Below are 27,750 nucleotides of genomic sequence, written 5' to 3' on the forward strand. Positions count from 1 at the left end.
GTTCTCATATACTCTTTCTAAATCAACTCTTTCTATTCTTAAACCTACCTGAGTTGTTAAATGTGTTTTACGGTTTCCAAAAATCATAAATTTGGTTTTATTTAAATTCAAAGATAATTTGTTGACATCACACCACATTTTCAGTTTGCGTAGTGCAGCTGTCACCTTCTCCATTAGCCTTTTAAACAACCATCTGAACAGAAGACAGGAGTATCATCTGCAAAACTTACAAATTTCAAAATGTTCGACACTTTACAGACGTCATTTATGTACATAATAAATAATTTTGGTCCAACTATCGACCCTTGTGGCACTCCACATGTGATGTTTGCTGGCATGGACATGGCATCACCCACCTGAACATACTGGCTACTATGTCTAATGTACTGTAGATCTTCAGCCATTCCAGTCCCACCCCTCTGACTCCATACCTTTCCATCTTTTCCAAAATAATGCCATGGTCTATTGTATCGAAAGCTTTCTTCAGATCTATGAAAACCCCCACTGCAAACCTTTTCTCATCAACTGCACTTGAAAGCTCTTCTAAGCTCAATCAACATCGACGTTGATCTACTTTCTCTAAAACCATATTGACAATCAATTAATAATTTATGTTTTTCAACAAAGCTGTCCAGTCTGGCAACAACAAGTTTTTCAAGTATCTTTGAAAATTGGTATAAAAGAGAAACTGGTTTATAATTTGTGTATAATTTGTTATCTCCAGCAGTGGCGTCAATTCAGTCGAAGCTAAGGTATGGCAAGGTTACGAGTCACAGAACTTAACTAGAGTATCAATCAACACGTCCAGCAAATACTCATCACAGAAGTCTGCTATGGAGCTTATCTGTGTGGTCAAGAAAATTTGAACTTTTTCAAATACAGTCTCGCTCACTGCAAAAACTCAAAATCTTACCAGGAATATTTGTCTTATTTCTAGTTAAAATGTCTAATTTTTAGTCAAAAAATCTCATTACACTTAAAACAAGAGTCATTACCAGAAAAATAACTTGTTATTTGACAATTTTCACCTGTTTCAAGTAAATTTTCACTTGAAATAAGTAGAAAAATCTGCCAGTGGAACAAGATTTATCTTCTCATTACAAGCAAAACAATCTTGTTCCATTGGCAGATTTTTCTACTTATTTTAAGTGAAAATCTACTTGAAACAGGTGAAAATGGTTGTTTTTGAGTCTTGTCTTAAATGTAATGAGATTTAAAAAAAAGAGACTAAAAATTAGACATTTTAACTAGAAATAAGACAAATATTCTTGTTAGGATTTTGAATTTTTGCAGTGTATAATAACTAGTGAAATCGATCGTGTTGTTCTTATTTGCATTTGTAGTTATTCCATAAATGTATTTAAAAAACAAACATTTACATTTAACCCTTGAAGCAAAGGTGTGGCGGCTGCCATACCTTACCATACCCAATTGACGCCCCTGATCTCCAGCTTTAAACAGTGGAATTACTTTCGCTAACTTTCATTTTATCTGGGAAAAAATAGGTTACAGATGTATGTCATAGGCACTACAATAACTGAGATTACTTATTTTACTATAGACATGTCAATCTAGGTCTTCCACAGGATGTTTATTAAAGCCTATATGAGAAATATGGTTTAAGTGTTGGATCGTGAAGGGCGGGCATGGAAACACCGACCATGGCTGGGGAGCGTCGGATAATAATTTACGAGGAACCAAATGAAACAACTGTAACAGCTTTATGGTTTTAGGCCGGGGACTTGGACGCGGGGCTGCTGGTGCAGTTGTCCGAGGTTTTCCAGGGACGGCCTGGTGTTTGCTCACAGGTTATTTCCGAGCCTGATCCTCCCGTCCTGACGTCAGCTCATAAGGAGCAGCAGAGCCGGGCTGCAGGAGAGAGCAGGGCTGGACCGGGGGACAAACCCAGGCAGGAGACGCACAAGCCGGACCATGCTGATCTGAACCGACGCTGATTGTAGAGGATCCTGGTAAGATTTTGCTTCACGTCTTTTCCAACCGAATTGGATGGTCTCGGCATGGATTTGTGTGTATGTGTCGGGAAAAACCGGCTGGCTGGTGTTCATTATGGTACGGATTGGGTTCAAATCGGCGTGGATTCGTTTGTTTAATTTCTATTATGAATTATGATATCAATCTGTACCTCTTTGGGGTGTCAGAGTAAAGTCTAAACGGCGTTTTGTGGTGTTTTTTTTTTAGATTTAAGCAGGCATGGATTTATTCCTTCTTGTGCTCTTGGTCCAGCTGGAGACCACCGTGTCCTGCTCAAGCCTAAATTATGGTTCCGCGTTAAATCGACGCAGAGCCTACGCCGTAGGGTACGCGGCGACGCGCACCGTACCGCGTACCCTACGGCGTTGGTGTAACGCGGAACCATAAATGAGCCTTCAGAGGAGCCGCAGTGCCTCCGTGCAGAGGTTGTTCCTCACAGGTTGTGGATCAGGTCGTTACACAGAGCTGGTTAAACAGCAGAGGTGGAGACGTTAACATCACTGTGATCTGCAATCACTTGTATTTATAAAATCACAAATAACAGCATATTTTATATACCCTTCCAGGCAGAGTTGGTAAGGAGAAGCCCCTTGACAAAGCAGAAGGGGATTCCTCTGCACTCACTGAGCATAAAGCATCACTGCAACCACGTCCCCATAGCAACAGTTGGTAAAACCAGCACTCAATGTTCCAGACATAGTGCTTAAACTTTTTTTTTTTCGCTTTCACTTATAGAGTTTACAGTGAAACTCCAGATGTTTCTTCTTGAATGCATGTCAGGCTATAGTGTCTTGGTCTGGCCAGCATCTGTCTCAGAGAGGTGTTATGAGCAGACCCGGATTAACTCAGTGTGGTTCCCCAGGGTGAACACACTTGAAGTGCCCCCCTCCTTCCACATTTTACGGTAAAAAAAGGGAAATTTACTATCGTTATAAAGACCGTAGATTTACATGAACGTGTTGCTCAAGTACATGCTCAACACTCTCAACACACAATGCTACAAATAAATGTAAGACAAGCAACCAACTAAGAGTAACACCACAGATAGACATGAATCCACAAACGCCATACTACACTGATGCTCCAATCAGAATGCAACTCACATGGCAATGTATCACCACATGTTAACTATCATCATTTCCATCATATATGGCCTGTCTGAGGACTACATGCAAAGCTATTACAGCATATGACTAAACAATCAAACAAGCCTACTGAATGAGCTGATGTGAAGGCACACTCACTCAAACGCAATTCTTTTTATTTTATTATTATTATTTTCACGTATTTTTATTATGTCATTGGTTACTGCTGTACCTGTTTGCTCCTCTTCCATCAAATATATAGAGAAAATAACAAAATATGACATATGCAGGACTGTCTCAGAAAATTAGAATATTGTGATTTTCTGTAATGCAATTACAAAAACAAAAATGTCATACATTCTGGATTCATTACAAATCAACTGAAATATTGCAAGCCTTTTATTATTTTAATATTGCTGATCATGGCTTACAGTTTAAGAAAACTCAAATATCCTATCTCAAAAAATTAGAATATTCTGGGAATCTTAATCTTAAACTGTAAACCGTAATCAGCAATATTAAAATAATAAAAGTCTTGCAATATTTCAGTTGATTTGTAATGAATCCAGAATGTATGACATTTTTGTTTTTTTTAATTGCATTACAGAAAATAAAGAACTTGATCACAATATTCTAATTTTCTGAGACAGTCCTGTATGGTCCAGTTAGTCATTTGATTTGGTGCCCCCTCATTGGCTGGTGCCCCTGGGCACTCGCCCGGTTCAGTATATGGATAATCCGGCCTAGGTTATGAGACTCTTAAAGTACCTTTGTATCTCACCAGTGACTGACCACAGCCTGAATTGAAGAGGGGGCTCTGGTTCCAAAGAGTGCAAGTATGGGGAAGGACTACTATAAGACATTGGGGATCCCCAAGGGCTCCAACGAGGAGGAGATCAAGAAGGCCTATCGGCGCATGGCGCTCCGCTACCATCCTGACAAGAACAAGGATGCCAACGCCGAGGAGAAGTTCAAGGAGATCGCAGAGGCCTATGAGGTACTCAGCGACCCCAAGAAGAGGGTTGTCTACGATCAGCTGGGAGAGGAAGGTGAGGAGGAGGAAGTGGGGGGTCTTATCTGGGTTTGATCCTGTCTGTCTGTCTGATCGTCAGTGACAAATATTCAGAGTTCAGGCAGAGCAACTCTCAGAGCTGTCAGTGAAGCCCTGAGAGTTATCGAGGAATAAACTACTTTGTGAGCGCGGAAACACTTTGAATACCACTGTGGAGAACCTTGTTGGGTTTCAGTCACTGAAGTATTAAACATGTCTCGTTCATATTTTTGTGTATTGATTGTCAAAAGACTTAACCAATTCTAATACACTACAGTCTACTTCAGCTGCTAGTGTGGTGTATGTGTGTGTGTGTTGACTGACACACAGATGGCCTAAGATCATAACATGGTTGGGATATGAATAGAAGCAACTGCTGTAGTTTGCATTTGTGGGCGCGCGTGCGTGTGTGTGAGTTTGTTGGATGACTTGGTACGTCGTGAGTTCCTCCACCAGCAGCACTGTTCGAAGATCGGTGATGCTGTGGGATTTTTCCCGCCCACATGGATTCCACTATTGCCTCTGCTTTTATGCACACACTGTGTTTTCTGAACAAGGTTCTGTGTCTGGTGTATAAGTTTGTTTTAATGTGTGTTAATGTTTGCCTTGAACTGATGGTGTGGGTATGTTCATATGTAGTCTAACACTTTCCCTCGTTTTCTCGCGCAGGTTTGAAGACGGGAGGCAGCAGCTCCTCGGGGGTCCCCGGCAGCTCAACATACCACTACACTTTCCATGGAGACCCCCACGCTACTTTTGCCTCCTTCTTTGGCGGCTCCAATCCCTTCGATATGTTTTTTGGCTCGAACCGTGGCCACGGCCGGTCTAACGGGTTCTCCTTCCACAATGACCACAGCAACGACACAGAGCAGGACGTGGACATGGACGAGGATGACCCCTTTGCACATTTCGGGAGGCATTTTGGCTTTCCCGGAGGGATGAACAATGGCTTCCCAGGGGAGGGTCGTAGAAGGAGAGGGGCACCGTCGGAGCGTTTGGGGGCCAATCGCAAGCACCAGGACCCTCCGGTGGTCCATGAGCTGAAGGTCTCGCTGGAAGAGATCTTCCACGGATGCACCAAGCGCATGAAGATCACCCGCCGTAGGTTGAACCCAGACGGCCGGAGCATGAGGACAGAGGACAAGATCCTCAACATTATCATCAAGAAGGGCTGGAAGGAGGGGACGAAGATTACTTTTCCAAAGGAGGGGGACGAGACCCCTGAGAACATTCCTGCTGACATAGCCTTTGTGCTTAAAGACAAAGGCCATGCCCACTTCAAGAGAGATGGTTCCAATATCATTTATAACTGCAAGATCAGTCTAAAAGAGGTGCGCCGATCTCTTTTGATCTAACTTCTCTTTGTTCTGCCTTTCTAATTATCCTCTTTTTGCACTTTTGCCTGAAGATTAGTGATTACAATTTCAGAGTTTGGAAGTGTGATTCTCTGTAGAAAATGTAACCATTCTTGGCCTGAAATTTGGCAAAATTGGCTCAGATAGTAGGAATGGGTGATATTTTACCGTTCACCATAAACCGTCAAAAAAATTCCCCACGGTAAGAATTTGTCATCTCACGGTAAAAACGATAAATTCCCGTTGATGACGTTTTTTATGTGAAGCTGATTTATGGTTCTGTGTTAAATCCACGGAAGGAAGGAAGGAAGGAAGGAAGGAAGGAAGGAACCCAGGTACCCGTTGATACGTGTTTGTGTAACAAACATGGCGGATCTGAGTCATTACAGTTTTGCAGTACAGGTGTAACTCATTTAATTGGTTTTTATCAATTTAATTTAATTGGTGTAGTTTAGTAGTATTTAGTATCTTTTAGAGCAGTGATTTGGCTCCAAAGACTGAATGTGGTGATAGATTTATAGTTACAAAGGTGGAGTTGAATTGGTATTTTTTTTATCCTAATTTTTATCGTTATCGGGATAAATGCCAGAAATTATCGTGATACATTTTTTAGTCCATACCGCCCATCCCTATCAGATAGAGAAGTTTGTTTCTTAATTAAAGGAAGAATAATATCCTGGGTGGTTGGTTATGATAGTATATACAGTATATGCGGTTGTTGTTGGAGGGCAAGATCAGTAGCAGCATCGTCTCTGTCACCGTGGTGTGAGAGAAGCAGCAGGAATGTGATGTCTTTGTGTGACAGGCATGGAGCCACTATCCTCCCTTGTTCTGTGCTGCAGTATGAAATTATATCATAAACACACAAGCTCATACACAAACATCCAGTGCTACACAGTCATAAACATTTGCACATGTGCACACATTTGCATCTTGTTTGCAACACTCTCAGTTTAAGATGGATTGTGGTGTAACAGTGGTGACAATCCAGGCCGCTATTATTGCGACTGTCAGGACATTTAATTAGCCTCTCTTACAGTACAAGGGCAACGGGTGCAGAGCTGCATTAATGTTCTAATAACACTGTCTCATACTGGGCTGCACTCCACATGGTCTGGGTAATGGCAAGAGTCCTAGCTATCGGTGAGGTTGTTTGTATTCAGTTCAAGTCAGTGAGGAACAGTTCTTGTGTAAAAGTCATGCTCAGTCTGTGCAAACCAACACAGAAGTAAGTCACCTCAAAGCACCGGCATCTCCACGCAGCAAAAACTGTGAAAGCTAAAACATTTTGGAGTTTGTTGAGTCGTATTAAGCAGGATATGGTGCTTAATCAAGCCTACGCAGTTCTTAAGTTTGCACTGCAGAACTCCCATAGCTAAAACCCCTCTCCTCTGACCACAGTCAGATAAGAGACTTAAGCCTGATGCAGCTAAAGACGAAATGTGAAGAGAAGGGGAGATGTAGCTGGGGTGGGCTGAGTAACAGGGGAATATTAGGGAAGTGGGTCAGATGATTCAGTTTCCACAGCAAATAGGAGCTCATATTGCACCGCTTCTTTCTGCTCTGCTTTCGCTGAAGACTTGATGCTAAATGCTGCAGTGAAAATGCACCACACTAGACTAGACCTATCTCATAAATGTGGCATGTAATGACGGAGCACCCTCACTAAAAATTGCCTCCATTAGTCAAAATTAAAAGTAGAAAGCTAAGATACAGTATGTTGGCATATGGGAGATATAATTGTTTTTGTTATACTTTGACTGTTGGAAGATGCTCAATTTTGTTTTTCTACATGAAGCAAGCTTCAATGTGGACTTTAGTGTAGTGCTGCCAAGCCTCTTTGACTATGTAGTGAAGCCCCTAGGAGACTTTTCCACCCTTTGGGTTGATTGTGATATTATTTAAGTTTATTATTATCAGTTTTTATACGAAGAATCCACAAAAATCATGTAACAATTCTTTCCATGCCCTATGCCAGGGGTCGGCAACCCGCGGCTTCAGAGCCGCATGCGGCTCATTAGCGCCGCCCTAGTGGCTCATGGAGCTTTTTCAAAAATGTTTGACCTTTTTTTTCCTTTTTTTCCCCTTTTTCGTCTTTTTTTCTTCTTTTTTTTCTTCCTTTTTTCTCTTTCTTTCTCTTTTTTTCCTTTTTTTCTTTCTTTTCTTGTTTTTTTTGCTTTTTTCTTATTTTTTCCTTTTTTTCCCTTTTTTCTTCCTTTTTTCTCTTTCTTTGTCTTTATTTTCTCTTTTTTTCCTTTTTTTTTCTTTCTTGTTTTTTTTCCTTTTTTCTTCTTTCTTTCCTTTTTTCCACTTTTTTTTCTTCCTTTTTCCTTTCCTTTTTAATCTCGACATTTCGACTTTTTTTTCAACATTTCCACTTTTTTCTCAACATTTGAACTTTTTTCTCGAGATTGTACTTCAACATTAATCTCAACATTTTGACTTTTTTCTCTAAATTTTGACTTTTTTCTCCACATTTTGACTTTTTTTTTCGACATTTCTCCTTTCACCATTTGTCTTCATTCTAAGGCTGATACAAGACCTTTCATTTTTTTTACGGCTCCAGACATATTCGTTTTTTGTGTTTTTGGTCCAATATGGCTCTTTCAACATTTTGGGTTGCCGACCCCTGCCCTATGCAGTACCAAGGCAATACCCTAGGAACGCTTCATAGGGCATTGAAGACAAAACTGCAGTGTGATCCTGCCCACTGAGGCCTGAACCTGGCAATGGTGCTCTCATTTTCGGAGGTGAAGCCACATCCAAGGACAAGTACGCAGTCATCACTGCTGTTTGGCATCATGGTGCTCACCACACTGGACATGGACCAGAGAGAGCAGTCTGAGGAGATCACAAACAACCTGCTAACTGTAGCTGCTGGACTCTAAAAGCAAAGTCGACAGCTTTTATAAGGGCTAGTTTTGCCACCAAACGGACGGCTGCAGATGTAGATGTTGGACCTCTGAGAGTGAGGCATTCATTTGCATTTTTAGCAGCTATTGTGTTTTTAATCCTTTCACGTCACCGAGTATTAACAGCCAGCTTTGGAAACAAGCTTGGCAGACAACCCCACAGTCTTGTGGGGGCACTTTGGCTTGTGAGGATACTTTTAGCATACCGTGGAGGAAAAAGAAAAAAAAGAAAACCTTTTAAGTCTGAGCATGTAACAATGAGTTAATATATGAATGTAGCCCTGGGGAAAGAATGCCAGTTGAGAGAGATCTTACAAATATAGCAAAAAGTATGTTTGTCTGTTTGTGTCAGTCTCCATGACATTGTTGTCTGAGTGGGCTTATGTAATCAGTGGGCCCTCCGATCAGCTGGCAGTGTGTCCAGTGTCATGGCAACCTGTCTCCGTGTGTAAGACTATGCTAGTCAATGGAAATGTTCATAACAAGAAGATGAGCCACCACTTTCTAACACAGTCGTATAATAAGTCACACCGTAATGTATGTAGGGGGTAAAAAGCCTCTGATGTCATGGCTGGAAAACTTTGTCCTCTCTAGCAGCTGTTTTGCTTGACTGAACTTCAGCGGTCCACATTCACATCCCAGTTTGTTTAAAAAGCCCACCAGACGAGACAAGAAAATCCACCAACAGTTTTAATAGAACGCTTGCTAAGCAATGACACTGATCTGGTCTTAAAGGTTCCGTACGTGCAGGTAAAAGTTACATCATGACGGGCTGGTGAACTTCATATTACTGGTATTAGAGTTAGTATCTTTTAGAAAAAACTAATCTTTGACGCTATTAAAATAACTGTATTATGTAACAGATAGCTTTATGAATTATAAGCACATACATGTATCGCCTATTCTCAGCTTCACACCATAACATCCTAAACAATAGTATACATTAACCAAGCCTTTGATGATCTTTTAGCGTTTTTCATACTTACCGTAATCATCATCTGCTGTGAGGTCTGTAATGTGTTCGTTACAGGCAGTGTATTGCCTGAAATGTTTGTACAGAAACTATGTTGAAAAGAGGATTTAGTGTCACCCTAACAGAAGGACTCTTCATAGCCATGAAATGACTCAACTCTGTCTGAAAGAGTTTGTCACTGCAATTAACATCGTAACTGAAGAAGCTGCAGTCAAGCAACTTTACAGATTTGGAAAATTGCATAAAAGGGAAAGCTTAGTGGGAAGATTGCTTATGTCCTACTCGTATGCTTAATTGGGGGCAATTTATGTCGCATTCACACACGTTGTTATTCATTACTAATACAGCTGGTGTGATCTCATCACAAATTGTCCCTAGTGATAAACGTTATTGATGATTGGAATGTTTTATTCAGTCAGTTATGTCGTTTTTAATGCAACATTAGTTTTAATATGTTCTGTGACGACAACATGACTCTACCTGAAGATTTGACATAACTTTATGGTAGAACAAAGCTTTAATGTAGTTGAGATCAACGTGTACCCTCATGTTACTATTAAAACAGTTCATATGGTTCTTTGTTAAAACCAACTACTACAGAGAGATATTGACATCTTGATATAAGTCAACATTGTCTTAATAATGACACCTCTGGCTGAAAGAAACATCATTATAAGATTTAAAAACCTTCATGGTTATGGCACAGTCATGTCACTCTTATGCACATTTGTTCAAATCAAGAGTTTCCTGAAGACAAACATCTCCAGTGACTGAATAGCTTATTCTGGACCACTATCAAATTAAATCTCTTATATATACCATATCAACATTTTGCTCAAAAATGTAATTTAAATGGTTTCCTAAACTTTTAGATTTTGTTTAGCCCCTTACCCTTTCATCAATCACCATCACTTCATCGTAAATGCATGACTACATTTTTAGGATCTTCATTAGTAACAGTCAGATAGTAACACATAGCATGATGATTTTAAACTATAACGCTCAAAAATGTATACCTGCCTTGGATTCATATTGTTATTGTTGGTAAGCATTGCCACTGTAAAGCATGTTAACATGATGAAATTGATATTTAGCAACTAGCATTTGGGGTTGGCTGTTTGTTTAAAGGTCTCAAACAACAGAAAATGATGTGAACAGTTTCAAATCATTTAAAAGCAGCGCATGACAAAGATGGCCCTTATCAGCAAAGAAATAGCAGAGTAAAGGGAACAAGTACATCCATTCTTCCATCCATTTTTTTTTTTTTATACCCACTACCCAAGAAGTACATAAGCCCACAATATCCAGTGCCTATAATTCTTTAAACTTTCTTCCAATGATTTCCATTTTGTATGATCAGTTTTAAAGTATTTTATGTATTTATTCTAATCTTGACCAAACATTGACCAAACATTTCTTTTCTGCAAGTTAAAAGACATCCATAAGAGCTCTCCATTTCTCTTTTTCTACACCTTTATGGTATTCACTGATTTTATTTTGTGTACATAATTATATAAGAAAAGTCTGCTATTCACAAGGAAACTTCATTTACCGAGTTGTGAGTTTAATAGCTTGTTTATATTAAGCTCAAATGTGGTGAATAATACTCAGTGAAAGGCTGTAAAGTCATTATAACCTCTGGTCTGTGTGAAGTTTTGGTGCGCTGTACTCTGACGGACTGATAAGGAGCGGAGGGTAGTACTCATGACTTTAATTATAAATTTGTGTTAGGACTTTTTTAGGGTTATACTTTGGTCATGGTAAGGTTTAGGGTATGAGAGTTAAATTGAGTTATGTGTTGTGTCAACTGAGCGTTCCCGTGAAGATATTGAGATGAACCTATGTGTGTGTGTTTGTGCATGGGTTTGTGTGTGTTCAAGTGTGTCAGCATTGCACAGGGGACTAATTTTAGCAACAGTCTCACATCCAGGGCTAATGAAGTGAGGCAGGAATCGGCTGAGCTCGTAAATAGTTGGAGGGGTTGTCAGATCCACAGACACACACACAGGCAAACATGAAAAACTTTTCCTCTGCCAAGTTCTGTTTTCAAACTGTTTCTGTTTGAAAGGCTGCTCTGTGAGCTTCACTCGTCACATGAACATGCATACCACACAGAAAACACAACAACGCTTGCTCCATGATGACAAACTGGGAGAAGACCAACTCCAGTTTTACATCATGGAAACATGAAGTCACTGAGGCATTCATGGCTTTGGAATTTGTTTCCCTCTGAAGATATTAACCCCCTCTATATCCTCTCCCCTCTAGGCATTGTGTGGATGTACTGTTAGCATTCCCACGCTGGAGAACCGCATCATCTCGCTCCCCTGTCATGACATCATCAAGCCTGGGACGGTGAAGCGACTCAGAGGGGAAGGCCTTCCTTTCCCAAAGAACCCATCACAGCGCGGTGACCTCATCGTGGAGTTTTCTGTCCGTTTTCCTGACAGGATCCCCCCTCAGTCCAGAGAGATTATCAGACAACACCTCCCTCAGTCATAGGAAACCACACCCCTCCTCCCCCTGCTGTCACCACACACTCCAGACTAAACCCAGAAAAAGTATCCAAGACACTCCTTCACCCACTCTCGTCATCTAGTAGTTAGTTGGTTAACCTTCCCATACCCCCGTGTCAATGCACGCAGTTTTGCGCAGATGCTGTGGTTTGGTGAGACTTCACAGCAGGAGGATAATGAATGCCGACAGGTCTGACAGTTTTAGGATTTAATTTATTCACGTTTGTATTCGTCCACTGACTCCAGCGCATAAACGAGCACCTGAGCGGTGGAGTGGTGCTGAATGTGGACTAAGCACAACCGTGGGGCTTTTAGCGAATCTCCTTTTCTTAACTGCTTTTTACGGATTTATCTGTGGTTTTATAAGCTGTCCAACTCTAAGATCCTCGTCTTTTTGTGATGGGATGAAGCGTGAGGTATTTTTTTAAAGGAAACATTTTTCCAGGATTTTATTTTCCATATATTTAAAAAATAAGATTGTTTATTATTACCATGATTGTGCCAGCAGCTCGAGGCTGTTCAGTGCAAACCCTGATTTGAACATATCTCCCCACCTTCCATTCCCTGCTTTTCTTTTCATTGTGCTTGAAATCACTAGGACATCTATTATTATCGATGTCCTTCCAAATATAAATTGACATTTCCAGTGCCACAGCACATTTAAAGCCCTTATTGCGTTTCAATTAACATTAGCGTATTTTCAGCTACATCGGAAAACTCTTGGAATGACAATCACATACTGTAACAGTAAGTTTGGATTTACATAATCTGCTTGTAATATGGGTGCTATCCCTTCTGGGCTATGGGGCTGGTCTGAATTGAATGGCCTCGCTCAATATCTAAGGGCCATATAGGTGCCTTAGCCCAGTGTTGCACTGCGTATGTGAACACAAACATTAGGTTGCACTGTAAAACAAAACAGCCATGCTGAGAGCACAACAGATGTTGCCCTATGTGGCGTTCGACATTACCATTAGGAACCAATAACTGAAGCAAATCAATAAGTAAGCAATGTAAATCTGTAATGTACTGTATGTTATCTAGAACATTTTTCGGGGGCGAGATTTGATACAGGACTGAGGAATCTGCCCGTGGTTTCCATGTGAAGCGCCATACAGGTGCAGGTTGGATTTTTCAGAGGTAAACCCGGCCTTGGTGTGTATATTCTGCTTTCTCTTGTGGCGTTTGAAGGCCATGTCCCGGTGCTAATGTGAGCGGTGCCAAAAATAAACTACACTCGTGTGTGCTTTTTTTTTTTTTTTTTTTTTTGGTTTCATGGAATTTCTGTGATTTGATAATGGCTTCCAGCCTCTGTAACATCTGTACTCTGAACTTTACTCATTTATAGCTAGTAGAGGTCCCTGTTTAGGAAACTAGTTTTCTAACTTTGCCACAGCTGTTTTCTGTCTCGGCTGCAGGCAGCTCTTAAACTTTGTCAGTTCTTCTTACTGTTTAAACTCAATGATAACATGTATGAGCATGGATTCTGCACACAGGCCTTATGGTTTGTATGCAGACATGTTTGTATAACAAGCTTGTATGTTTTTACAGAAACTGACTAAACGATGAGATTGTGGGAGAGACTGAATGACTAGTCTGAGTGTGTGATTTTAAGTCGTGCCTCTCGAAGCCTCAGAGGACATGGAGGTGTGGCTGCAACCAGGGTTCACACGTGCTGCGGCTGCTGCTGAAAGATTCACTGCTTATCTGCATCTGACAAGTCGGTATTTATTAACTTTTCAAAAATGGAACAAATAAATAAAAATGTGTTAAGTTTTTGTCATGTGAGTTTTTCTGGGGGAACCATCAGAAACACGTTGAATACGACCGACCTTGGTGGGACATGTGTTTTACCTTTTATCACAGACTTCAGTCTTCATCATAATCGTAACTTAACTTCATATCTCACTCGCAAACAGAGGTGTCAAAAGTATTCACATTCAGGTAGAAGTATAGATACTAGAGTTTAAAAATACTCCTGTAGAAGTTGAAGTATCAACTCAAGTTTTTTACTCAAGTGAAAGTATAAAAGTACTGGTTTCAAAACTACTTAAAGTATAAAAGTAAAAGTAATGTAAGGGGGAAAAAAGCCATTAAGGACAAAAGCCATTGAAAATGAATGTATCTTAGTATAAGGCAAATATATTAAAGAACCATATATGTGTACTATTGAGCATTAACATGTGTTTCAGAGAGCAGAAGATATGACTAGTTGCCTATAAGTATTGTAATGGTGCAAAAAGTCAAACTTCAGAGGCAGTTTATCATTTATGTACATTCCAATAAAGGTTAGGATAAATTTTATCCTAACCTTTATTGGAATGTACATCCAAGTTTAGTTGCAGGAATCTGAGGGCAACGGATGTAAGAACAAAACTGGACAAGAACATCTGTGCCACAACCACAACCAAATTCATTCAATCCGGACGGCGCAATTTAACTGGATAGTTTTTTTTAAAGGCCGAAATGAAATAGAGTAACGAGGCTGTTTTTAAAATGTAAGGAGTAAAAAGTACATATAAATGCGTGAAAATGTAAGAAGTAAAAGTAAAAAGTCGTCTGAAAAATAATTACTCCAATGAAGTATAGATAACCAAAATTTCTATTTAAGTAAGGTAACGAAGTATTTGTACTTCGTTACTTGACACCTCTGCTCGCAAACACGGTCATGAATGCTTTGTGTCCTGTTGTATGAGGAGCGTGAGACAGCTGATTGTGCGACATAACTAGTATCACTCTGATCCACTGACCTGGACCGAGCAGCAATGTGGATGTGAACACAGTCATTAGTGGAAAGTAAAAGAGGAATTTTTACTCATATCCTAAACAGGCCCACTGACTGTTCCACCATTATTTTTGTCATTGCAATACATACATGAAGTTATACATAACTTTTAACTAAATCTATAAGATACACAAGAAATATACTATATGGTGCCAGAATGTGAGATCCATCAGAAGCTGAACAAAACAAAATTATTCAATGATTTTGTTCAAGAAGTGTTCCGGCATTTGATGCAAAAATCCTTTAACTTTGAAATAGTGTTTGATTACTTATCTCACATGCCCCCATGCTTACTTTAGGTCGCTGGGAGGGCCAGAACTGCAAAGTGAGAAAAAACTGCAAAAAATGGTCAAAAGACAAAAATTGATTTAAAAACAATTCTGTTTTTTGTCAACATTTAAAAAGCTGAACCATCACTTGTAGTAGATTTTGTCTTCTTTTTCGTCAAATGTATATAGATACTGTATATGCTGGGAGACACTGGTTTGTGTGTTTAACTGTCACCATGTTGGAGTTTGGACATTTTCCATCAACACAAGTTACACATAAATGTAAACAGACTTTGATCCCAACCTGACAAAACTCAGATGGACGCACAAGCTTGAGCTGATCACAGGAACATCAATCGGAGCGATCCAAGGTAAGAACAGAAATCCTGGCCAACAAAGACTCTTTATCTGTCTTAGGTTTAAAGTTGACCGTGTTTGAGGATCAGTATTATGTGGTCGAGTCTGCTGCCAGGCCGGGAGGGAGTCGGATCAGGAGATCTGTGTTATGGGACTCAGATCATATGAAAGAGCTGTGATTGATAAACAACTTGTGTATCACATAATACTGCAGTAACTAAATCATGTAAATGGTGCTTGAGATCTACAATACTAAACCATGATTCATGTCATCTTGTTTAACCATTATTACTAGTGGCACAGTTGGGTTCACAGAGGGTTTATACATCTGCTAAACAGTTCTGCTTAAAACCTGTTCATTACCAGAGCCCACTGTACGGGGGGCAGATGTGAGTTTAGAGCAGAAACATGAAAACAAGCTAGTAAGCAAACTGTTAAAGGTTGGGGAAAAAAAGGTCATCAAAGTTTTGTTTTCTGCCAATAAGTATGATTGCTATTGCTTATTGTGTCTTTTTCACGTGTAGAACATACTGTACAAACAAAAAACACACAGAACCTGCTCCAGGGGAGAGTTCATGAATCCAGATGTGAGAGATAATGAGTAACAGTGTATTAGCTACATTGCAAACTCCCTAACAAACTACACACCAGCTAGAACACTCCGATCATCTGATGCAGGTCTATTAGAGATCAGCAGAAGTAGACATAAAAAGATTGGTGATGCAGCCTTTGTTAACTATGCCCCAAAGCTGTGGAATGCACTACCCTCAAATATCAGGGAAGCAAACACCCTAGAGATATTCAAAAGGCAGCTTAAAACATATCTGTACACCAAAGCATTTGATTGATCATCACCTTCATCACCACCTTGACCCACCTTCATCATTAAATACCCTAAATACTTGTTCCAGTTCTTACTGCACCGACTTGCACTTTTAACTTACTTTGCACTGTACGCACTACTGTTTAATTTTTTGTAAACTTTTATATTTTTAAACTTACATTTTTAACTGTCACTATTTATACTCCGAAATGAGATTATTTTAATTCCGGTAACCTATTAGAACACTAGGATCTGATATGATGCTGATAAATGTTTTTAATGTGTCTTTGTAATGAGATTATGGTAACTAAGTAACCTATTAGAACGCTAGGAGGATCTGATATGATGTTGATTGTTATTTTATACCTTTCTCTTTATTTAAACTGCACTTGCTGTTTGCCTTATTATTGATGTAAAGCACTTTGAGCTACAATTCTTGTATGAAATGTGCTATACAAATAAAGTTTTATTATTATTATTATTATTATTAGTACTTAGTCGTGATGACTGGAGCTCCGCTGTGCCAACTTCCACAGGAGCCTAAAAGAGGAGAGCCAACTTGTTCCTCTATCATTGTCTTTCCTTCCAGCAGGTCCACAGAAGTCAAACATGAGCACTTTCGTGACTCTCTCATCAGGGCAGAGAATGCCCATCATTGGACTTGGCACATGGAAGAGTGCTCCAGGACAGGTAGTGCTAAAAGTATTCATACAGGTTTTGTTGATTAAACAAACCAAGCCTTTAGATTGTGTTAGATCTTAAAGAATGTGTTTGGTGTACCCTTGTATTTTCAGGTGAAACAGGCAGTGCTGGCAGCTTTAGACTGTGGGTACAGGCACATCGACTGTGCAGCTGCTTACGGTAATGAACAGGAGGTTGGAGAGGCTCTGGCTCTCAGGGTTGGTAAGGGGAAGGTGAGAATCTCTGGTTGTACTTAATTTATGATGATTCTGATAGTTTTCCCCTAGTTTTGAAATAAAAAAATCAAAACTCATGGATGATTTAATACATTTTATACAAAGTTTCTGTGTATGAATAGATTACTCTAGTCAATTGTTGCACTACTTTTCAGCTCAAAAGAAATAAAAAGTGACAGGACAATTTCATGGTCCAATTGCTTGTTCCCCAAACTATGAAGCCCTACCTAAGGTTAGAATTATATATGTTTGACAATTTAAATTGATAATGCTGTGTCAAATAGACCATGTGATTGGGTTTAAAGGTCTGGACAATACTGACATTGTAAATGTGATTTACATAGTTAGGTCTTCATGGATTTACTAACAATTTACCGCAATAAATCTAATAATTTTTCTGCTGAACAAGAAATATTTTCTATGAATAGTTGAACACATAAATTAATGTTGGGTTTAAGATTAACACAGCTAAAGGTTAGAGCCAGCTTTGGTCATGGGGAGTGCACATAGCGAAAATGTGATTCTCCAAAGTGTTTTCCTGAATTTCCACCTGTCAGCTTTTGCATACGAGTTGTCCTTTTCAACCAAGACTCTGCGCCGTGATGAGGTGTTCGTGACTTCCAAGCTGTGGAACACTAAACATGACCCAGAGGATGTTGAAGAGTCATGCAAGACAAGTCTGGCCCATCTGGGTCTCTCCTACCTGGATCTTTACCTCATGCACTGGCCCATGGCCTTTCAGTGAGTGGCGATGCGTTCAGTAAGAAAATTCTACTGCTGAAAGTTAAATGTGATTTGAATAAAACTCTACGATTTATTCAGGAGGGGGAAGGAGCTGATGCCTCGACGAGATGATGGAAGCATTTGTTACTCTGACACACACTACAGACATACTTGGAAAGCCATGGAGAGCCTTGTAGATAAAGGTCTCGTCAAAGCTATAGGACTGTCCAACTTCAATGCCAGGCAAACTGATGACATCATCAGCATGGCCAAACACAAACCTGTAGTCAACCAGGTGAACTGTTTTAACAGAACATATTTTAAACTTAAAGTTGATATAACTTGTACTGTGGAATCCAGATTAGAAAACTGTTCCAATTATTATATTGTCACAGGTGGAATGCCATCCTTATTTGTCTCAAACGGATCTCCTGTCCCACTGTCAGTACGTGTTATGCCTGCCTAGCTGAATCAAGTTTTCCTTTTCTCTGAAATTTAAGCCATCAAAATAACATTCTAAAGCGAAGCTAACCACATTCACTTCTGTCCCAGGTCAATGGCGGTTTGTGTAACAGCTTACAGTCCTCTGGGCAGTGGAGACAGACCCTGGGCGTCTGCGGATGAGCCTAGTCTCCTGGAGGATCCTCGACTGGGAGCCATCACCCAGAGATACCAGAGAACACCTGCACAGCTGATACTAAGGTGGGAAAACTCAAGGCAACCGGCAAGATGGGGAGCTGTGGATTACTCCAAAGTGAACTGAAGTAAAACTTCTTCATATGGCAACACAGGTGGCACATTCAGAGAGGTGTGGTCTGCATCCCCAAAAGTGTGACACCCTCGAGGATCCAACAGAACTTGGAAGTGTTTGACTTTTCCTTGTCGCACGAGGACATGGAGCTGATCAACTCTTTCCACCACGGCAAGCGTTTCATCGTTCCAACAGTTGAGGTGAGCCAGTCAATTTACAAAACCTAAAAACCCACTTTTCCTCAACCACCAGAAGGAATTTCAGGTATTTAATTTAATCTTACTAAAGTCAACACATTTCATTTAGCCAGATGTTTTGGAATGAAGCAATGCACGTTATTTAGTTAAGATACGTTTTAAAAATTGTAGTGCCATAACAAGTGTGCATGTATTTTAAATTGTGTTTCTTCCCTCCATACAGATGGATGGCAAAAGAGTGTGGAGAGATGCAGAACATCCTCATTTCCCCTTCCATGATCCTTACTGAGTCTACAAAATGGGGTTTTCCAGATCAAAAGGACAAATAGAGAAAACAGTAAATGTAATCTCAATGTAATTTCCATCTCTTTCAAAGTGACTACACTGTATAGTGCTGTTAAGGCTTGCATTGTGTTTGAGGAATAAAAAAAAAAGCAGCTCTGACAGATGGTGACACTGTGTGGTCAATATGAAAAACTACATCAGCCCAATGACCACCAAACACAGGGGGAACAGAAAAAAAGAAAGTGCAGGGGCTGCTATGACATATCTGGTTTACATGCTCAGACAATCACACCGCTTTTTTTCCTGTTAGAACCTAATGTCAATTGTTCACACAAGTTGTTCCTAAACCTTACAAAATGTAATTGGGCTAAAATCAATAAAACCAAATTAAGAGACTGGTAACACCTCCATTTGGTGAAATTTTATTTTCAACAACATAACCTTGACAAATCTGAAATACATTATATGCTACTGTTTATTTTAAAAAAGAAAAAAGTAATCATCAGCAATATGTTTGTTTTTTTCCTTTCCAAATCTAGCATATAATCGCGTCAATATAGCCATTCAATTTGTTTGTGATATACTGAGAATGAGGCCACTCAAAATGGCAATTCCCTCCAGGAAAAAACTAAACAAAGAAATAAAAATAAAGAAAAAAAAAGAAAACAACCAAAAACTTAATAAAAAAAAAAAAAAAAAAAAACTATTTGCACCAGTCACTCACCTTTTTCAAACATCCCATTACCCCACCCACAAAGTCAGGGTAAATCAAGTGGCTACATGCTTTCTCCAAGGGGGAAAAAAAAAAAGAAATGATACAAAAAGAAAAAACACATGAAAGAAGCACAAAGTCCTAAAAATGTGGAATCTGGTGAGAATTTGTACAGGTGTGATCCCAGGACTGACCACTGTTGGGCAGTATAATTTATCCATAAAGATCATCATCGTTGTCTTCATTGAACACTGGACTACTGCCAGTTCCACCTGCACCATGACTTGGACCACTGCCTCCTGCAGTACTGGTAGGAAACCTGAAAGATGGGAACAAACTTCACTTAACTTTTTTCTTCTTTAAAAAAATAAATAAAGTATCCTTTCCAATATTTTAATTATATTCATTCAGCACATTGAATGTGTTTTAACATGTATTTTGACTTGATTCTTATAAATCTGCTCATTTTCAACAACAGTTAAAAATATACATTAATAATAATAATAATAATAATAATAATGATAATAATAATTATTTCAATTAAATTTGTATGTAGTCATACATCAACACTTTAATACATAGCTACCAACATCGTTCCAATATAAAATGTCAAAAAAGGCATACCTAAAGCTGCCAAAGCCCCGGCTCTGCTGCAGTGTTTGAGCAAACATCTCATATTTGCGGATGTCATTGTCACTGACAGAGCGACGAGCAAATCGCATTGCTTCTTCAAAGTGGTCCTTTCTGATCTCTGGAACAGGATCATCCTCTTCCACCTCCTATGAAGGGTGGAGAGTCAAGGGTGGCAAATGTGAGCATCACAAAAATCATAAAAGACGTCAATGGATGAACAAAGTGACAGAAAAAGTACTGACCATAGCTGACGGGTTGGTCTGCCTCTCTCTCTCTCTGCGGATCTCGTTCTCAATGCTCTCTCTGATTGCCAGTTTACACGCCCGCTGGCAGATTTCTGTAAGATCAGCTCCAGAAAAGCCATTGGTCATCTTAGCCAGGAAGTCCAAGTCCACATCCTTTCAAATAAAAGCAGGATTGAGGTTTAAAAATGTTTCCTGGTTTTTAGACATCATTCATTTAAAAAATAATTTATGTTTTGCCTAAACAACATTTGGAAAATAATCTCAGAATTGTGCATAGAAAAAGCTCAGCATGTGATATGTAGATTTACCATAGTAGGCACATATATAATTTATATACAATCACACAAAAGATCCAACGGCAGGTGGGGGAAAGAGAGAAGAAAAAAAAAAAAGCAATGTGTAAGTGGTGTGAATTTTAAGTAGGTGACCGCTCTGTCACCTTGCTGATTGGACTCTTGCGGAGATTGGCCTTCAGGATGCTGATTCTGCTCTTCTCATCAGGCAAGGGGATGTAGATGAGCTGATCGAGACGACCAGGCCTCAGGATGGCAGGATCGATGATGTCTGGTCTGTTGGTGGCCCCAATGATGAAGACATTTTTCTTGCTCGACATTCCATCCATCTCAGTCAGGATCTGGTTGATGACACGGTCGGCAGCTCCACCACCGTCACCCACATTGCCACCACGGGCCTTGGCTATGGAATCCAGCTCATCAAAGAAGAGGACACAAGGGGCAGCCTGGCGCGCCTGAAAATACAAGCAAAAAGGGTTTTGTAAAAACAGTTCTAGAGTTTAGTGAGATACATACTTTTAATATAATTATTCTATAAAATAAACAAACTTTTTTAAAATTAAGTATCAGATAGATGTCTATTGCTCTTACCTTGTCAAAGATCTCTCTGACATTGGCCTCAGATTCTCCAAACCACATGGTGAGCAGCTCGGGTCCTTTGATGGAGATGAAGTTCGCCTGGCACTCATTGGCAATAGCTTTGGCCAGTAGTGTCTTACCGCAACCAGGGGGACCATAGAATAGCACACCCTTGGATGGGGTCATGCCAAACTTGAGGAACTTGTCTGGGTGCTCCACAGGGTACTGATTTGAAGAGATAAGATCATCATCATAAGAGACAACATTCTTTCTGTATAGTTTGTTGTAACAAATAAATTCAGTTTCAGACATTATTTCACTTTTACCTGCACCAGCTCCTGCAGCTCCCTCTTAACATCTTCCAGACCTCCAATATCGTCCCAGGTGATGTTGGGAACCTCAACAACTGTCTCCCTCAGTGCCGATGGGTTGCTCTGGCTTAGAGCCCACTATAAGACAGCACTGATTATGTTAGTAATGCTTCAAAAAAGGACCATCAATAGCTCCACACGACCAATGTATTTTCAATTACAAAAGATCCCATCACAGTTTTACCTTGAAGTCATCCATAGTAACAGCCAGTGAGTTCATCACTTCAGCATCAATGGTCTCGTCTTCAAGGTCAATCAGGTCCATCTTCTTCCTGATGGCCTGCAGAGCAGCTTCAGAACAGAGAGCTGCCAGATCTGCACCCACATGCCCATGGGTCTCATTGGCTACCTGTCATAAAAACAGAAAGGGACCAACTTCAACAAGCAATATGGAAAAAAGGTGAGCAATTAAGTAATTTGAGCTTCAAAACCAATAGTATAACAGCAACTATCCTAAAAAGTTACATTAAATGATTACATACTATCAGATTCCTTACAACACAGGACTACCGGCCATTTCTGATGCTATTTTAAAAGCATATGATGGCAATAATTAATCCATGAATTCTACCTCTTTTGAAAAGCAGCATGGTGTAGTTGTCATCCAAAAAAAAAAAAAAAATTATTGAAACAAACCTGTTCCAAGTCAACATCGTCAGCCAGTTTCATGTTCTTTGTGTGAATCTGGAGAATCTCCAACCTGCCAGTTGCATCAGGAATGCCAATGTCCACTTCCCTGTCAAAGCGCCCTGGAAGTGGTGAGATTTCAGATAAATGTTAGTTTTGATGGGATATACAAAAGCCCAACTAACTTAAATTCAATGATGCATCTGGAGGGTCTAATATTTAAGATTATACAGTGGTATTATAACATTTGACCCAGTATCAGTATTTAACTGGTGAGACGACACATCTCTGACACTGTAAAACGCATCAGAAACATGAAATCTCATCCATTCCTAGAGTTGAAGTCTAGAGGGAACCAGTGGATCTAGTGAACTGTATTCAATAAAATGATCTAGCCAGTGGTTTCATTCAGCACAACAAATAAGCAGATATTTTACATGTTATATAAAATAAGAGCCCATCACTTAAAAAGAACCCAGTAATGACAGTATTAAGCATGCAGTTTAATTTAAAGCTGCCATTTTAAAATGTATGCAACATAGTAAGAGAATGGCCATTGTGTCTTATTAAGCTGTTCCATATTTTTTCCACAGAAACAAATTATATGCAAATACTGAAGAGAACTGTATTAAGATTACACTGTTTACCAGTCCTATTTGCAATTAAAGCTGTGAAATTGTGTGACTTTGGGGCACATACACACGTCTGTTGAATTTTCAAGGAAATCAACTTCACGTTTTAAAGAGATTGTTTACCGAATCTCCTAAGAGCTGGGTCAATGCTGTTGGGTCTGTTGGTGGCAGCCATGACGATCACATGAGCTCTCTGTTTCAGGCCGTCCATAAGAGTGAGCAGCTGAGAAACGATGCGCCTCTCCACCTCTCCATGAGTCTAAAAACACACGTCATCATAATATGATTACTAGTTTAAAGTACATGAAACAGTTGAGGTCTTAATAGTTATATTCTGTAAGACTTAGTGAAGAAAGACTGCAAAATTAACTTTTATAGATTATACATAAAATTGTTTTGTGAATTTTCAGTTTCTTCAAGGGTCTGAACTTTGACACTATTCTTCACAGGTTTCAAAGCAGGCACTGTGCTGCCATTCAGGTATCAACTCTCAATCCCTTTCACTCACCTTCTCTCTCTTTGGAGCGATTGCATCAAGTTCATCGATAAAGATGATGGCAGGCGCATTCTTCTCAGCTTCCTCGAAGGCCTTTCTCAGATTACTCTCGCTCTCTCCGGCCAATTTACTCATGATCTCAGGGCCTGAAAGAGAGTCCAACACTCAGTTTTTAGAAGAAATGTTCTTTTAATGTTCCAGTGTAATCGTTGTATACAAGTGGCTTCTATACAGCAATAGCCTAAATCAAAATTAACCAATTGGCCATCAGATTCCCAAAATTAAGATTAAGTGTACTAAGATTAGATATTCAGATGTGATTCTCACCATTGATGAGGAAGAAGAAAGCTCCTGTTTCATTGGCCACAGCCCTGGCAATCAAAGTTTTTCCGGTTCCAGGGGGTCCATACAGAAGGATTCCACGTGGGGGCTGAAAAGAAGAATGTGTTAAAATCAAAGAGCATTTAAAATCTAATTATTTAGAATCAGTAACAGATTTCTTTTTTCTCTTATTTTCTAAAATGCTGTTATTATTCTTAATGACATTACAAAAACCATAAACCAGATTATTCCTGCACAAATATGGTTATCTTTCAAACTTGAAATTTAAACTTGGCATTTTTTCCAATTGTTGCATTCTTATTTTAAGCTCAAATGTATATGATAATCGTATTTTTGGTCATGTAGCTACAAACACATGGTATATTAAATGTCTGCAATTTAAGCCAAAACATTGTCGTTTTTCTTTTGTGTGTGTGTGTGTGTGTGTGTGTTAAGTCTCACCTTAACTCCTATGGCCTTAAATAGTGCAGGGTGTCTGAGAGGCAGCTCCACCATCTCTTTGATCTGAGCAAGCTGCTTCCTAACTCCTCCGATGTCATCATAGCCCACCTCGTTCAGGGATTCTTCTTCATCCTGCATGGTCGAAAACAGAACGTGTTCATGTAAAACACTGTTCATTTTTGTCAAAGTTAACTAAATAACCTTTGTTTGTACTTGATGCTAACCTCTCTCCTGATGGGCTCTCCCTCACAGTGAATGACTGTATCAGGAGCAACAATGCAATAAGGTGAAGGATCGGTCTCTACCACCTTGAACTCTACAGCACGCATGCCTCCTCTGACCAGGAAGATATCACCTTCACAGGATTATTAAAAAGCAGAAATTATTAATTATACCAGAACAATATGTTGACCCACACTAAAGCAACAATATTTTTTTTTTCTTCCAGAAAGTGGCACTTACCTTTGCGAATTGGCCTGTATGCCTCTAAGAAGTATGGCTTCAGGTAGACCTCAAAGAGGTTGCCAGTAATTCCCTCTACTGTGTCATCTATTGGTAGGACATGAATCCTCTTTCCATATTTCACATCAGGACATGGCTGAATGCTGAAAGAGAAACAATATTTAACATCACTAATCTAAATGGATGTCCAAAACAAAGTAAGAAACACACTTTTCTCACCTGATGACATCACCAAGACGGACCCTCAGATTGTTGCGTACCACTCTGTTCATGCGAACCTTTTCGTCAGAGCAGGTATCATCAGACAGTACAATGCACACAGTCTCTCGCCTCTTTTTCCCCTTCATCAGCACTGTGTCACCACGGAATAGCTGCAACTCGTCCATCTTGGTCTTAAGACACAAAAACAATTTTATTTTTTTTGACTAATCACCCCCATTTCACCAAATTACAGTCTTTCATTTGTTAGCATCACTACGCACAAAACATTCCAAGTCTTTACCTGAGAAAGTGACACAACACTGTTGTCTTCATTGATGGATTCATCAACAATCAGTCTGTTGGGTCTGTTCTTCTGCTTCAGAATTGCAGTTGATAGATCATCATTTTTGGATCTATGGCAAGAAACAGACGACCATATTGAACAATTCAATAACAGTAATCCCAAAATGGAAAGGAGAAATTATCTTAAAGTAAAAATGTCTATAAAACAATAATTCTATCACCTGTAGCTGTTCATATTGTTTGTGTATCCCCACTTCACCAACTACATGCTGTTCAAAGCAATAAATTACTTCTATTGTATAATAATTTCAACAATAATTTGCTATCGTCTGCTTTATTCTTTTGCACCTTGTATTTACACTGGATCCATCCTGTTCACATATTAATGTATTCAAACATCAATGTTGTCCATTTTTTCCCCATCCATTAAAGTTTCATATTTCCCAATGTAATAACTATACACCTTGTACTTCAGTGTAAATAGTGCATTTTTAAAAAACGTACTGGTCCAACCAGTAAGAAACGACACAAGTATCTCAAACTTACGTATAAAAAGGTGATGGTGTGGTCTATCAATATTGCATTTTTGCCACATCACTAATAAAAAGATGCAATACATTTATTTATTTTTTTGTGTAACGCTGCATTGATAACCGCAAACAGGTCGTTCGCACAAGCATCACGGCAGGTGTGGGCAATCGTTTCGTGCAGACCAACGGTAGTAGGTTACAAGCAGTACTCGAGTTGTAAAAACAAAAATCAGGGGGGATGGTGGATTTTATCATATGGGGACAGATAATTTGTGCTGATTACAAATAATATAAACCGTTAGGTTTCAATAGACTTAGTGAACACGTTACAATACTTAATCCAATGCGCGGATTATTAAAGTCTTGAAAATACTTTTGACATTAATAACAATTGTCACCGTTTTATCCCAATTCTTTTCTTTAACGCATTAGGCATTAATTATTACAATTAATAGCAGTGACCAAAACACCTGCAGAAATACTGCAGGAATGACATAGCAGCAGTTAAATGCAGCCTTCTGTAAGCTTTAAATATCCAATGGGCTTACATCAAATACATCAAAACACAACAATAAAAAACAGTTTTCTGAACTTATCAATAAGCCTCTGTCCTTCAAAGGATAAGTAAAATGGATCACTGCAAAAACTCAAAATCTTAACAAGAATATTTGTCTTATTTCTAGTTAAAATGTCTCATTTTAGTAAAAAAAAATCTCATTACACTTAAAACAAGACTCATCACTGGAAAAAACAACAATTTTCACCTGTTTCAAGGAGTTTTTTCCTTGAAATAAGTAGAAACATCTGCCAGCGGAACAAGATTTTTTTGTTTGTAATGAGAAGATAAATCTTGTCCCATTGGCAGATTTCTCTACTTATTTCAATTGAAAACGGGTGAAAATTGTCAAATAAGTTATTTTTCTGGTGATGATTCCAAATGTTGAAATAGCAGTAATAATGTCAGTTTTACAGGGGGGTGATTTGGACCGTTCTTATTTCATCCCCTCCACTCCAGTCCTGTTAAAGTGAAACCGGGTCAGTGTTTCATCCCGGTGCTAGCGCTAGCGGGCTAGCGGAGCAGATGACACAGCAAAAGACCCGGACACAAACCCAGCTAGCTGGACTCTAATAACTGCATTATAACTGCAGTGGGACATTTTCAAAACCCAACTCAATTTCAGTTTGAAACCCGTGAAGGGAATGTGTCATTTTAAACCGTTTCCGCTCTGATTATTATATATAAATCAGCCCAGCTCGGTCCAGTGTTGAGTAACAGTCCGGGTGTGTTTGGTAAACTCGCTAACCTGTTTTTTGGGCATTCGTCTACCGTGTATATAATTGTTACAGCTACATCCCCCCGTCTAGGAGCAGTAATACCAGCAGACAGGCCGGGTTGTGCTGGTGCAGGCCCGGCCAGGCTCGGAGCTAGGCTAGCGCTAGCCGTGTTAGCTCCACAGCGATGACTGCGCTTTTGTCAACCCGCTGTCACGCAGATGGAAAATCCGACAAAACTGCGCTGACAACGGCTTAACAACAACTCGTTACGTTTTATTTCGGTCATTTAGCGCGCATCCGACCTCTGGACAACACGGCAGCTGACCCCGTTAGCTCTCCTTCCTCCGAGCGAACTCGGGAAAATATTAGCCTCGGCGCTAACTTAATAAACTGAAGCATCCCGAACCCGAAATACACGTTTCTAAAGGGCTTTTATTTTAAATAGCTGCTCGAGAATGTTATATTTGACTCAGTTATATTGATGTTTGTACTCACTCCCCGCCCGATGCCATGGTGGTCCACTTGGGTTGGTAATAAATAAGAGATTCTAGCTAGTGTTTAGTCTGGACTGCTCTCCGTTGCTCTACGTCGCCAGAGTTTAACGCGAATAAGCAGCT

General features: G+C 39.6%; 3 protein-coding genes across 4 annotated transcripts; 2 read left to right on the top strand and 1 right to left on the bottom strand.

Moving 5' to 3' along the window:
- The first annotated feature begins 1,855 nt into the window (after positions 1 to 1,855).
- Positions 1,856 to 13,631, top strand: dnajb5 (DnaJ heat shock protein family (Hsp40) member B5). The gene is made up of 4 exons (XM_061729071.1): positions 1,856 to 1,970; positions 3,862 to 4,126; positions 4,798 to 5,459; positions 11,637 to 13,631. The coding sequence occupies exons 2-4, from the start codon at positions 3,916 to 3,918 to the stop codon at positions 11,868 to 11,870; spliced, it is 1,107 nt and encodes a 368-aa protein (XP_061585055.1). The 5' UTR covers positions 1,856 to 1,970; positions 3,862 to 3,915; the 3' UTR covers positions 11,871 to 13,631.
- Positions 13,632 to 15,244: 1,613 nt separating this feature from the next.
- On the top strand, positions 15,245 to 19,150 carry akr1a1a (aldo-keto reductase family 1, member A1a (aldehyde reductase)). 2 transcript variants are annotated; one of them, XM_061729073.1, is made up of 9 exons: positions 15,245 to 15,309; positions 16,708 to 16,808; positions 16,913 to 17,032; positions 17,625 to 17,776; positions 17,858 to 18,053; positions 18,154 to 18,203; positions 18,311 to 18,460; positions 18,550 to 18,709; positions 18,930 to 19,150. In XM_061729073.1, the coding sequence occupies exons 2-9, from the start codon at positions 16,728 to 16,730 to the stop codon at positions 18,993 to 18,995; spliced, it is 975 nt and encodes a 324-aa protein (XP_061585057.1). In that variant the 5' UTR covers positions 15,245 to 15,309; positions 16,708 to 16,727; the 3' UTR covers positions 18,996 to 19,150. The 2 variants fall into 2 exon arrangements, with proteins under 2 accessions (XP_061585057.1, XP_061585058.1); XM_061729074.1 differs by having other exon boundaries at positions 15,264 to 15,309; positions 16,711 to 16,808.
- A 247-nt stretch (positions 19,151 to 19,397) lies between these two features.
- vcp (valosin containing protein) lies at positions 19,398 to 27,734 on the bottom strand. The gene is made up of 17 exons (XM_061729072.1): positions 27,629 to 27,734; positions 25,327 to 25,438; positions 25,044 to 25,216; positions 24,825 to 24,967; positions 24,587 to 24,717; positions 24,363 to 24,494; positions 23,907 to 24,009; positions 23,592 to 23,725; positions 23,207 to 23,342; positions 22,461 to 22,573; positions 22,009 to 22,173; positions 21,780 to 21,902; positions 21,466 to 21,678; positions 21,021 to 21,329; positions 20,579 to 20,734; positions 20,328 to 20,482; positions 19,398 to 20,022 (listed from the first exon to the last, which is right to left on the bottom strand). Exons 1-17 carry the CDS (start codon positions 27,643 to 27,645, stop codon positions 19,917 to 19,919), a joined length of 2,421 nt encoding a protein of 806 aa, XP_061585056.1. The 5' UTR covers positions 27,646 to 27,734; the 3' UTR covers positions 19,398 to 19,916.
- Positions 27,735 to 27,750: the final 16 nt, after the last annotated feature.

This window comes from Cololabis saira, chromosome 9 (assembly GCF_033807715.1).
Source record: "Cololabis saira isolate AMF1-May2022 chromosome 9, fColSai1.1, whole genome shotgun sequence".
NCBI lineage: Eukaryota > Metazoa > Chordata > Actinopteri > Beloniformes > Belonidae > Cololabis > Cololabis saira.